This window comes from Oncorhynchus mykiss, chromosome 29, assembly GCF_057628025.1.
Source record: "Oncorhynchus mykiss isolate SJ-2025 chromosome 29, ASM5762802v1, whole genome shotgun sequence".
NCBI lineage: Eukaryota > Metazoa > Chordata > Actinopteri > Salmoniformes > Salmonidae > Oncorhynchus > Oncorhynchus mykiss.
The window spans coordinates 31340001-31354335 of NC_143050.1; the positions used below are offsets into that span (position 1 = coordinate 31340001).

Sequence of the window (14335 nt, forward strand, 5' to 3'; positions counted from 1 at the left end):
ATGCTCCCAAGTCAAGTGACTGCAGATAGCAGCATCAGCATAGACTGAAGAGACCGTTGCGGAGGATACGACTAGGTCTGCCTCAGACAATCTAATGGACGCACACGTCTGTATAGGAAGTGTCACTGTTAATATTTCACCCAGCAAGGACAGGGCATTTTTTTGTAGCCCAATTATAAATTCTCATCTCAAAACAGGAACATACGTAATAGGCGTGAAGCCCATGAGTTATTCAACTATACCAAACAGCCAGTACTCACAAAGAGTATTATTCATTTATGCAATAAGGCCGGAGGAGGTGTGGTATATGGCCAATATACCACGGCTAAGGGCTGTTCTCTTATGTACGACGCAACGCAGAATGCTTGGCCACAGCCCTTAACCCTGGTATATTGGCCATATAGCAAAAACCCACAAGGTGCCTTATTGCTATTATAAACTGGTTACCAAAGTAATTACAGCAATACAATTAAATGTTTTTCCACACCCATGGTATACGGTCTGATATACCACGTCTGTCAGACAATGTGCATTAAAGGTTTGAAGCACCCTTATCCCATTCATACCTTGTGACTGCAAATAGAGCATAATAGGCCTAACTGTATTAGTTAGAGCTGGCCGTCTACACTCATCATATTAATGGAAGCATGTATCGTGGGATGGGTATCAAACGGCACCAGGGCCCACAGGGTTAAAAGTATAGTGCAATTTGAAACGAGTGGGAAAATGGCCCTATCAAACCAAGCTGTTCCTATCCTCAGGATACAGGTTCAGTCTGGTGATTTAACCATGACCCTGATATAGGTGAGCAAATACCTTATCAGCGTTCAACACCATTGCACCCTCCAAGCTCATCACTAAGCTAAAGACCCGGGGACTGAACACCTCCCTCTGCTACTAGATCCTGGACTTCCTGACAGGCCGCCTCCAGGTGGTGAGAGAAGTCAATAACACATCTGCCATGCTGACCCTCAACACGGGGGCCCCTCAGAGGTGCATGCGTAGTCCCTCCCTGTACTCCTTGTTCACCCACGACTGCGTGGCCACACGTGACTCCAACACCATCATTAAGTTTGCAGACGACACGGTGGTGGTAGGCCTGATCACCGATGACGATGAGACAGTCTATAGGGAGGCTATATAGGGGACAACAACCTCTCTCTCAACGTCAGCAAGACAAAGGAGCTGATAGTGGACTTCAGGAAACGGAAGGGCTGTTGTGGAGCAAGTCTGCACCTGTTGTTCACAAAAATTTGATTTGATTTATCTTCAGTGAAAAAAGCCTGACAAGAGACTCTGTCGCAATAGCGCTTTCTTGTTAAGTCCTTCAAAAGTGTTGAAGAGGCCCTTGAGGCTCACACTGCACCTTTAGAGTGGAAGCAGATGCACTCACAGTCACACACAAAACCTCACAACTACACCGAACAAAAAATATAAACGCAACATGCAACAATTTCAAAGATTTTACTGAGTTACAGTTCATATAAGGAAATAACTTAATTAGGCCCTAATCTATGGATTTCACATGACTGGGAATACAGATATGTATACCTTTTTAAAGTAGGGGCGTGGATGAGACAACCAGTCTATCTCATGTGACCACCATTTGCCTCATACAGCATGACACATCTCCTTCGCATAGAGTTGATTAGGCTGTTGATTGTGGCCTGTGTATGTTGTCGCTCTCCTCTTCAATGGCTGTACAAAGTTTTTTTTTTTTTTACCCCATTTCTCACCAATTTCGTGGTATCCAATTGGTAGTTACAGTCTTGTCTCATCGCTGCAACTCCCGTATGGATTTAGGAGAGGCGAAGAGCTGTGCGTCCTCCAAAACACAACCCAACCAAGCCGCACAACTTCTTGACACAATGCCCACTTACGCCAGAAGCCAGCTGCACCAATGTGTCGGAGGAAACACTGTGCACCTGGTGACCGTGTCAGTGTGCACTGCGCCCGGCACGCCACAGGAGACTCTAGTGCGCGATGGGACAAGGCCATCCCTGCCGGCCAAACCCTCCCCTAACCCGGACGACGCTGGCCAAATGTGTCTCCCAGTCGTGGGCGGCTGCTACAAATACTGGACTCAAATCCAGAATCTCTGGTCGCACAGCTAGCACTGCGATGCAGTGCCTTAGACCACTGTGCCACTCGGGAGGCCCGGCTGTGCGAAGTTGCTGGATATTGGCGTCATGGGGCCGTGCTGGATATCATTGCGTCATGGGGCCGTGCATTATCATGCTGAAACATAAGGTGATGGCGGGAGATGAATGGCACAGCAATGGGCCTCAGGACTTGTCATGGTATCTCTGTGCATTCAAATTGCCATCTATAAAAGGCAATGGTCTTTGTTGTCCATAGCTTATGCCTGCCCATACCATAACCCCACCGCCACAATGGGGCACTCTGTTCATAACATTGAAATCAGAAAATCGATTGCCCATACGACGCCTTACTTGCTGTCTGCCATCTGCCTGGTACAGTTGAAACCCGGATTCATCCATGAAGAGCACACTTCTCCAGCGTGCCAGTGACGATAGGGTACGCAGATGAGTTTCTGACTGTTTGAGCAGAAACTCTTCAGTTGTACAAACCCACAGTTTCAGCTGTCTTGGTGACTGGTCACAGACGATACCGCAGGTAATGAAGCTGGATGTGGAGGTCCTGGGCTGGCGTGATTACACGTGGCCTGCAGTTGAGAAGTTGGTTGGACGTACTGCCAAATTCTCTAAAAAGACGTTGAAGGTGGCTTATGGTAGAGAAAAAAACTAATTCTCTGGCAACAGCTCTGTTGGACATTCCTGCAGTCAACATGCCAATTGCACACTCCCTCAAAACTTAAGACATCCGTGGCATTGTGTTGTGTGACAAAACTGCACATTTTAGAGTGGCCGTTTATTGTCCCCAGCTCAAGGTGCATCTGTGTAATGATAATGGTGTTTGATCATTTTCTTGGTATTCCACACCTGTCAGGTGGATAGATTGTCTTGGTAATGTAGAAATTCTCACTAACAGGGATGTAAAAAAAACATCTGGGATCTTTAATTGAAGCTCATGAAACATGGGACCAACACTTTAAAATGTTGCATTTATATTTTTGTTCAGTATAAGACAGACATAAATTACAGTCACTCACTGTGTGGGGGTGACAAGGCAAAAAATGACAAGGAAGTGAATTCAGACAAGTGAAATCATTTGTTCCTGAATAGTGGATTTGACTGACACACGACTTCACAGTTCCACAATAACGGGTGAAGCCGGGTCAGACTCTTTCTCTGCTGTGCATCACTGATAACTTTCATACTGCACATGTCTTTCCTCCTCCCTATCTCTTGCTCCCTTCTCTCTCTCTCTCTTCACACACACAGAAAACCATTTCCATAATGTCTGACACAGCCAGTTATTACCAATGTCCATTAGGCTAATGACCTGGTTATTAGCATTAGTGAGAACCAGAACAGATGACAGAAAATAGGACACACAGACACAGCCTGTTCATCTGCGCCATGACAGCAGTGACTACCACAAATACAGCAAGCCTTCACTGTCTTCATTCTCTCTCTTTTTTTTTGACATCTCTCTCTCTCTCAGAGGACAGTGAGATTAGCAGAAACCCTACAGCGCAACATAGACAGCATTGATTCAAGATGAAATGGGTTAAGTCTGGTTAAATATCTCTGGATCAATGGGAGGAATCACATTGCCAGGCACAATTTCACTGAGAGTCTGTGCCATGATTTCCCCTGGGCTGGCTGGGAGAAACTTGCTTGCCTGGTCTGCTGTGAGGCTTCAGAGTTGCCACGGCAACAAGTCCCTGTGTTGTGAGAAAAAACAATCTTCCTTTCTTCCTCCTTTCCCCAAAGACCAACCAAACAGCATTTGTTCAGGAGGAACGCAATAAGGAAAAGGAACGAAGGAAAACAGATCGATAATACCTCCTTTCTGGTTGTTACGCAAGAGATTTCAAAAGTGCAACATTCATTTCAAAGGAATCTTTCTGAGAGCAACCACTCAACTGTATAGTCTTCCTCTGCATCTATGGACGTGTAGTACATTTCTTTATATTATACCTAATCTTGGAAAAAGTAGGTTTTTAGCTCACATTTGGCCAGGGTGATAATGAAGAATGAGTTCTAGCTTATAAATGAAACATTACATCATATTAACGCACCAGTAGCTGCAGAATAGTTCCTAACCCGCTCTCTGAGGTCTTTATCGGCTTAGTGCCTGCTGCCATGTTGGTTCAAGACCAGGATTTATGTATTTTCACTGCCAGGTTCCTCAATCCAGCTTTATTACTGAATCACAGTCTTCTGACCCCTCCTGAGCCTAACTGATCTCAGAGCAGGTAGTAACAGCATTCGTCACTTACGCCGCTTTTCGACTACAACACCAGTGTTACACCCTTGTTTTTCCATAGCTAGGGCTGACAGTGAGGACTTGTGAAGAGCAGAATCAATAACCTCTGCATAATCAAAACAGTTGCTTTCTGGGAAGGTGTTAAAGTTCACAGTTAGCCATTGTTATGTAAATGTTGCTGAAAAGTACCAATGGCCTGGCTTTGGCCCCAAGTGAGAGCAGTCTGCTGGACTCATGGCCCAGTGAGACACATGTAAATTCTTGGTCTCATGTTTTATGAGCTGAAACAAAAGCTCAGAAATGTTCCATATGCAAAAAAAAGCTTATTTCTCTCAAATTGTGTACACAAATGTGTTTTAGTGACCATCGTTGTGTTTGGAGGAAAAAGGGGGAGGCTTGCAAGATGAAAAACACCAGCCCAACCGTGAAGCACGGGGGTGGCAGCATCATGTTGTGGGGGTGCTTTGCTGCAGGAGGGACTGGTGCACTTCAAAAAATAGATGGCTTCATGAGGAAGGAAAAGTATGTGGATATATTGAAGCAATATCTATAGACATCAGTCAGGAAGTTAAAGCTTGGTCGCAAATGGGTCTTCCAAATGGACAATGACCCCAAGCATACTTACAAACTTGTGGCAAAATGGCTTAAGGGCAACAAAATCAAGGTATTGGAGTGGCCATCACAAAGCCCTGACCTGTGTGTGTGAGCAAGGAGGCCTACAATCCTGACTCAGTTACACCAGCTCAGGAGGAATGGGCCAAACGTTCACCCAACTTATTGTGGGAAGCTTGTGGAAGGCTACCCGAAACATTTGACCCAAGTTAAACAATTTAAAGGCAATGCTACCAAATACTATTTGATTGTATGTAAACTTCTGACCCACTGGGAATGTGATGAAATAAATAAAACCTGAAATAAACCACTCTACTATTATTCTGACATTTCACATTCTTAAAATAAAGTGGTGATCCTAACTGACCTAAGACAGGGGATTTTGTTTACTAGGATTAAATGTCAGGAATTGTGAAAAACTGAGTTTAAATGTATTTGACTGACTTCAACTGACTTCAACTGTATATAGTGTTGTAAGGATGTGCAAATGGTTAAAGTACTAAAGGGAAAATACATAAACATACTCTACATATGGGTTGTATTTACAGTGGTGTTTGCTCTTCACTAGTTACCCATATCTTGTGGCAACAGGTCACAAATATTGCTGTTGTGATGGCACACTGTGGTATTTCACCCAGTAGATAATCTGAGGGAAATATGTATCTCTAATATGGTCATACATTTGGCAGGAGGTTAGGAAGTGCAGCTCAGTTTCCACCTCATTTTGTGGGCAGTGTGCACATAGCCTGGCTTCTCTTGAGAGCCAGGTCTGCCTTTCTCAATAGCAAGGCTATGCTCACCGAGTCTGTACATAGTCAAAGCTTTCCTTAAGTTTGGGTAGGTCACAGTGTTCATCTCTCCAGGTTAATCTCTCTGTAAGTTAAGGAAGGTTTGGAAATCGCAACTTTGTGGAAGTTCCCTGTGGCGCTGATTTTTAGGCTGAAGTATGTATAGTTTTTTTGTGTGCTCTAGGGCAACGGTGTCTAGATGGAATTTGTATTTGTGGTCCTGGCGACTGGACCTTTTTTGGAACACCATTATTTTGGTCTTACTGAGATTTACTGTCAGGGCCCAGGTCTGGCATAATCTGTGCAGAAGATCTAGGTGCTGCTGTAGTAGGCCCTCCTTGGTTGGTGGCAGAAGCACCAGATTATCAGCAAACAGTAGATATTTGACATCAGATTCTAGTAGGGTGAGGCCGGGTGCTGCAGACTGTTCTAGTGCCCGTGCCAATTCGTTGATATATATGTTGAAGAGGGTGGGGCTTAAGATGCATCCCTGTCTCCCCACAGCCATGTGGGAAGAAATGTGTTTTTTGCCTATTTTGACCGCACACTTGTTTGTGTACATGGATTTTATAATGTTGTGTTTTTCCCCCAACAACACTACATCAATTTGTATAGCAGACCCACATGCCAAATTGAGTCGAAGGTTTTTTTGAAATCAACAAAGCATGAGAAGACTTTGCCATTGTTTCGGTTTGTTTGTCAATTAGGGTGTGCAGGGTGAATATGTGGTCTGTCGTACGATAAATTGGTAAAAAGCCAGTCAGACATTTGCTCAGTACATTGTTTTCACTGAGGAAATATACAAGTCTGCTGTTTATGAAAATGCAGAGAATTTTCCCAAGGTTGCTGTTGACGCATATCCCACTGTATTTATTGGGGTCAAATTTTGTCTCCACTTTTGTGGATTGGGATGATCAGTCCTTGGTTCCAAATATTGGGGAAGATGCCAGAGCTGTTGTCTGTGTATTTGATCAATTCATTGAGGATACCATAAACACCACAGGCCTTTTTGGGTTGGAGGGTTTTTATTTTATCCTATAGTTCATTCAAGGTAATTGGAGAATCAAATGGGTTCTGGTAGTCTTTAATAGTTTAATTGATCATGTATATGTTTTTGCTGTTTGTTCTTCGTTCTAGAGCCAAAAAGACTGGAGAAGTGGTTTACCCATACATCTCCATTTTGTATAGATAATTCTTTGTGTTGTTGGTTTGTTCAGTGTTTCCAATTTTCCCAGAAGTGGTTAGAGCCTCTCTCTCTCCAGTTAATGTCACCTTCCCGGGTCTTCCTGATACCTACCATGACACCTACCACCTACTCTTTTTCCATTTACTGCAACGAGCACCGACCAACACCGGACATCCATTGAGGTTGAAAAGTAGTTGAAATTTGGTCAGTCCACTCTGGCCAAACCAAATCTGAACCAATCATAGACATCTATGTTTCACAAGTTTGGACAGCACACTAAAGAACAGAACAATACAATACAGTAGAGTAAAGAAAAGTACAGTGCAGAACTGTACAGTAGAGCACACTAGAGTACAGTACTGTACTGAACTCTACGGAACTCCATTCTACTCTACTGTGCTGTACTGTGATGTCCAAACTTGTGAAACATAGACGTCTATGATTGGTTCAGATTTGGTCTGCTCCAGACCAACCAAATGTGGTCTTGTTTGGGGGTGGACCTCATTACAATAATAGCCCATGTGTAGAATACCAGCCAAATATGCAAAAGAAGAATATTGCAAATGTCTATTTGTGTACCTATTCAGGATACATCACCATGAAAAGAATGATATTCATATCCATTATTGTGCATTTATGTATAGTACTGTGCATTTGGAAAGTATTCAGACCCCTTGACTTTTTCCACATTTTGTTATGTTACAGCCTTTTAAAATGGATATATATATATTTTTTTTTTCTCATCAATCTACACACAATACCCCATAATGACAAAGCAAAACCAGGTTTTTAGAATTTATTGCAAATGAATAAAAAAAAAACACATTTACATAAGTATTCAGACCCTTTACTCAGTACTTTGTTGAAGCACCTTTGGCAGCAACTACAGCCTCAGGTCTTCTTGGGCATGACGATACAATCTTGGCACACATGTATTTGGGGGTGTTTCTCCCATTCTTCCCTGCAGATCCTCTCAAGCTCTGTCAGGTTGGATGGTGAGCATTGCTGCACAGCTATTTTCAACATGATGCTCCTACCACCATGTTACATTGTAGGGATGGCCATTCAGGCCAAAGAGTTCAATCTTGGTTTCATCAGACCAGAGAATCTTGTTTCTCATGGTCTGAGAGTCCTTTAGGTGCCTTTTGGAAAACTCCAAGTCATGTGCCTTTTACTGAGGAGTGGCTTCCGTTTGGCAACTCTACCATAAAGGCCTGATTGTGGAGTATGGAGAACCTTCCAGAAGGACAACCATCTCTGCAGCACTCCACCAGAGGAACTCTGTCAGAGTGACCATCGGGTTCTTGGTCACCTCCCTTGAACAAGGCCCTTCCCCCGATTGCTCAGTTTGGCCAGGCGGCCAGCTCTTGGAAGAGTCTTGGTGGTTCCAAACTTCTTCCATTTAAGAATGAGAGGCCACTGTGTTCTTGGGGACCTTCAGTGCTGCAAACATTTTTTGGTACCCTTCCTTGACACAATCCTGTCTCGGAGCTCTACGGACAATTATTTCGACCTCATGGCATGGTTTTTGCTCTGATATGCACTGTCAACTGTGAGACCTTATATAGACAGGTCTGTGCCTTTCCAAATCATGTCCAATCAATTGAATTTACTACAGGTGGACTCCAATCAAGTTGTAGAAACATCAAGGATGATCAATGGAAACAGGATGCATCTGAGCTCAATTTCGAGTCTCATAGCAAAGGGTCTGAATAGTTATGTAAATAAGGTATGTTTCTAATGTTTTATAAATTTGCTAACAAATCTAAAAACATGTGTTCGCTTCGTCATTATTGGGTATTGTGTGTAAATTAATGAGGAAATGTGTTATATAATTCATTTTCAAATAAATCTAACGTAACAAAAAAGTCAAGGGGTCTGAATACTTTCCGAATGCACTATACATATCAGGAACACATGTAATTCCGTTACTGAATGTAAATCAAATCAAATGTTATTTCACACCTCATTTGGCCACCTTTCGTTCCAGTTCTCTGCTGCCTGTGACTGGAACGAATTGCAAAAATCGCTGAAGTTGGAGACTTATCTCCCTCGCCAACTTCAAACAGCTGCTATCTGAGCAGCTAACCGATCGCTGCAGCTGTACATAGTCTATCGGTAAATAGCCCACCCATTTTTTACCTACCTCATCCCCATACTGTTTTTATTTATTTTATTTTCTGCTCTTTTGCACACCAATATCTCTACCTGTACATGACCATCTGATCATTTATCACTCCAGTGTTAATCTGCAAAATTGTAATTATTCGCCTACCTCCTCATGCCTTTTGCACACAATGTATATAGACTCTCCTTTTTCCTACTGTATTATTGACTTGTTAATTGTTTACTCCATGTGTAACTCTGTGTTGTCTGTTCACACTGCTATGCTTTATCTTGGCCAGGTCGCAGTTGTAAATGAGAACTTGTTCTCAACTAGCCTACCTGGTTAAATAAAGGTGAAATAAATAAAAAATAAAACATGCGCCAAATACAACACAGTGAAATGCTTACTTAAAAGCCCTTAACCAACAATGCAGTTCAATAGAGTTAAGAAAATAGTTACTAAATAAATAATGTACTTTTTACTCCATACATTTGACACCCAAAAGTACTCATTACATTTTGAATGCTTAACAGGACAGGAAAATTGTTAAATTCACACACTTATCAAGAGGACATCCTGGTCATCCCTACTGCCTCTGATCTGTCGGACTCACTAAACACAAATTATTCATTTGTAAATTATGTCAGTGTTGGAGTGTACCCCTGTCTATCCTTAAAAAACAAAATGCAAGGAAATCTAGTTTGCCTAATATGAGCAATTTGAAATGATTTATACTTTTACTTTTGATACTTAAGTATATTTAAAACCAAATACTTTTAGACTTCTACTCAAGAAGTATTTTACTGAGTGACTTTCACTTGAGTCATTTTCTATGATGGCATCTTTACTTCTACTCAAGTATGACAATTGGGTACTTTTCCCACCACTGTGTGAATGTGCACTTGCGTGCATGTGCGTGCACATGTTATTTGTGACTAGCAATAACAGTTAAACTGTAATCTCTGTAATCTCTCCATCTAACACAAGCCAGCCCCCAGGAGAATCACTGAATACTATTAGTGACAAGAGTGCCAGTGAGCCACACAAAAGCACTGCCTCTGCAATGACATACCTGACCTTAAAAAACAAAACACGGATGACAACAGGGAGAATCAGCATAGAAGGAGGAAGTTAAAGGGGCAGAGAGAGGATGGTCCTGACGTACATACCTACACGTACGCTACGGTCACAAGACGCAGGCCTCCTCGTTGTTCCTAGAATTTCTAAGCAAACAGCTGAAGGCAGGGCTTTCTCCTATAGAGATCCTTTTTTTTGGAATGGTCTGCCTACCCATGTGAGAGACGCAGACTCTGTCTCAACCTTTAATCCTTACCGAAGGCTCATCTCTTCAGTAGGTCCTACGATTGAGTGTAGTCAGGTCCAGGGGTGCGAAAGTTGAACGACAAGGCACTGGAGTGACCACCCTTGCTGTCTCTGCCTGACTCTCCACTCGCCTACACTGTAAAGTCCACAACCTGTTGTATTCGGTACATGTGAGAAATAACATTTGATTTGATTTCACTGCCTCTGACCCTATAACAGGGTCGGAGTTACTGGCTTGTAAAAAGAATGGAAGTCATAGGTTATGTAACCCCCCGTTGTCATCCGACTTCCTATGTGAAGTCTCAGTTGCACATTTGAAGATCAAGAAGTGCTGTTTTAATGTATCACCATCTTGCTTCTTGGAGGAGTTTTTGGAAACATTTTATGTGCAGTGTGAGCTACTCTAGGAAGTGACGTTGCAGACTAGCTCAGGGCTGCCCCCTCATTGAGTATCTAAGGCACTGCATCTCAGTGATATAGGCGTCACTACAGACACCCTGGTTCGAATCCAGGCTGTATCACAACCGGCCTTGATTGGGAGTCCTATAGGGCGGCGCACAATTGGCCCAGCATCGTCCAGGTTTGCCCCAGCTTCATCCAGGTTCGTCATTGCAAATAAGAATTTGTTCTTAACCGACTTGCCTAACTAAATAAAAAAAATCTGTGTGTGTTTTGTAAATAATTGGTTCAAGACATACTGGTGAAATAGAAGCAAGTATTGCTACCATGACTGTGTTAAAAAAAAAATGTATGTCCACGAATATTGACCATGAAGAGCCGCCATACTCCCCTTATGGGGGTTCCTGCTTTATGAAAACATAACCTGCAGAACCCCGGTCGGCCTTGAATTTGAAATCCTCAATGAGAGGGAGCAGTCCTTCTCCCCTGGCCTGAGTCCGCATGTGTTTTTCTACTGCTCATTAAAAAATTAGATTTGGGTCTTGGCGGTGTTGTACTTTGTGGGTGTGTTATGTTCATTATATTGTACCCTGGCAGTTAATTTAGTTTGTTCCTCGAGTCACCGTAGCAACAACCTAGCCACTCCCACTTTCTCAAAAGTCAGAATTAATCTAAGATAAATCAAGAAATCTGTCATTAATTTTGACTTTTTTTGCAGAGATCTTAGTTGTGCGATTTTACATCTAACAGATGGTTGGTGCATGAAAATTGTGTCTCGTGGAATGACGACAAATACTTTATTGAAGAATCCCTACTGTTGACCAATCACAGACGAAGGCTCATATACATCGGCTCCCGAATTTCGGCTTGTGCCCCAAAACATGTTGTGTGCCCGAACTGCCGAAGTCCAACATGAACAAAAACGTCACAAAATGTCCTCATAATATATGCACAAACTCTTCCAAACTGTTTTGTCTGGGAAGCCTACGGACACCTTAATGCTCCCGAATCGCTCTCTCTCTCTCTTAACCTCTGAATGCTCGGCTATGAAAAGCCAACTGACATTTACTCCTGAGGTGTTATTGTGTTCCACCCCCTATAACCACTGTGGTTATTATCTGACCCTGATGGTCATCTATGAATGTTTAAACCTCTTGAAGAACGATCTGTCCTAAATGGAACAGCCAGAAGAGGACTGGACAAACCTCGGAGCCTGGTTCCTCTCTAGGTTTCTTCCTAGGTTCCTGTCTTTCTAGGGAGTTTTTCCTAGCCACGATGGTTCTACATCTGCATTGCTTGCTCTTTGGGTTTTTAGACTGGGTATCTGTCTAGCACTTTGTGACAACTGCTGTTGTAAAATGGGCTTTATAAAATACATTTCATTGATTGAGTGGTGCGAGTGGTCAGTGAGATAATGAGAATGTGTGTGTGTGTGTGTGTCCAGTAAAATGAAGAGATTGTGTGTGTAAGAGTATCCAGCAGTTGTGTTTCTCACAGTGTTGAGAGCTCAGGAGAGATTCTCTCATGGTCAGTCGGTACCTCTCATTTTTGGCCCCAGATATCACGCAGCTGGGGGATAGCCTCGCAGACACTACTATTCTAGATGCACTCTGGGATCTTACATATCACACAAATTGCAAACATTGTATGATATACAAATGGCTACATTTGTAACATATCACATGAAATGGGTGACATAGTACACAATCGGATGAGGTGGCGCACAAAAAAACGGGATCACTTTTGACTCGTGAGCACCACTTCCAAAACTACTGTTTGAAATTACACAAGAATGCATCTTTAATTCTCTAATTCATCCTTTTCAATCTCATCTCTCTTATAAAATTGTGATTTAAATGAGGTCTACATGTTCGAAATGTCCATGAAAATAACATTTGAATTAAAATCACGTTGTGTGTTTGATTAGATTAACCCAATGCAGTATAGGCTAAGACTGCACATAAATATTTACTTAAAAATTATAGATTGTTATATGAATGACAACACATGTCAAGCAATATAGGCTAGACTACGTCCATTTGCTAGGGTATACACTATACGGAGAATGCCCTTTCCTGGTTCCCTTTTCTTAGTTTGCTCACAACTCCTAGTCACGCACTAAGCGTTACATAAACACAATTGACTTAACATATCCAATATCAATATCCAACATATCCATTTCAGTGCCCTTTGCACAATTTTCAACCCAAAATGATCGGCCAAATAATGTTATTGTATATGTTATGGTTGCTGTTGTTTTTACATTGAATGCAGGCTGTTTTGAGAATCTGAAGACATTATAATAAAGGCATAATGTATAACTTTACAAGAGACAGAACAAAACTATATATAATATATATATATATATATATATATATATATATATATTTTGAAACAGTTTCCCTTGTGCTGTAATAAAACGATATGCTTACCTGGCATACTTGCACTGACAGTGGCGAGAATGATACACAGGAGAACCCCGGGCTGAAGCGAGGCCCGGGGTTGTCGTTCGATCCGCTTCGAAGGCAGCATCCTTGAGAGGACTTCTTTAGGAACCGTGAGCCAGACACCGGGGCATAGGGTTGGTCATCATTCCCCCTACTCGTTTTCAGTGCGAAGTGTTTTCCGTGACAAATAAATCCTACACTAGTGGACAGTCCGGTTCACGGTCTATGAGCCGCTGGTTAATCCGTAGCACCGCTAAAGATCGCGGTGGGCAAATTGAAGCAAGGGGAATTCTGCAACGGAGAGATCAGATGGAGAGGCACGGTGAACTGCGGCGGTAGGCTACGTAAAATCTTGGTGTCGGCGTCATGACGCGATTAGAAAACAGGTTTGGTAAAACAGGTTTGCCAATCTAACAGACCGAGCGCAGGCAGGTAGGCGAAATGCAGGTGTTTTCTGCTGTTGCCTCCAATGTTTGACCAAAAACAGTTTATTACATTGTCTCTGGATTAACCACTATCAGTCGCACATAAATGAACATAGACTTTAACTCATGTTCCACCATCACCGATGATATCACTGTAGCAAGGGTGAGGGGGCAGCAATGTTATCTTGTTTGCAAGATAAGAAACGCAATGGAAAGTCCATGATTATAATGCCATAGAAAGGTCGTTCTGCCCCTGAACAGGCAGCTAACCCACTGTTCCTAGGCCGTCATTGAAAATAAGAATTTGTTCTTAACTGATCTTGCCTAGTTAAATAAAGGTAAAATAAAAAAAACATATGGTTGGGGCTCCCAGTAGTTCCCTTTGAGCGGATACTGGGCTCCAAATTTGGTCGCTTTCATCCAAAAATCCAAGTCGGAGTATGGTTGACTCCCCACAAACAAAAGGTGGTCGTCATGACCACAAATGACACTTAATGGCCATTGACGTCATCTTGGAATGAATTTTGTGTTACATCACTAAGACCCACCCCAGTTACAGACATAGAATAAAATCTCATTCATTCTAAAGTTATAGAGCCATCATAAACCTACCTAGATACCTCTATGAACAAATGTGATCATTGAAAACATCTACATTGTAATATTTTGTTGAGGCATGAAGAAAAACTAAG

The 14335-nt window shown here is 42.4% G+C and overlaps 1 protein-coding gene across 1 annotated transcript in view; it reads right to left on the minus strand.

Moving 5' to 3' along the window:
* The window catches only part of npdc1a (neural proliferation, differentiation and control, 1a), a 45014-nt gene extending 30878 nt beyond the window's left edge, over window positions 1-14136 (minus strand). Inside the window, exon 1 of the mRNA XM_021590780.3 lies at window positions 13204-14136. Coding sequence (XP_021446455.2) covers window positions 13204-13303 — 100 coding nt within the window. The 5' untranslated portion in view covers window positions 13304-14136. The remainder of the gene's footprint in view (window positions 1-13203) is intronic.
* Between the last annotated feature and the right edge of the window lie 199 nt (window positions 14137-14335).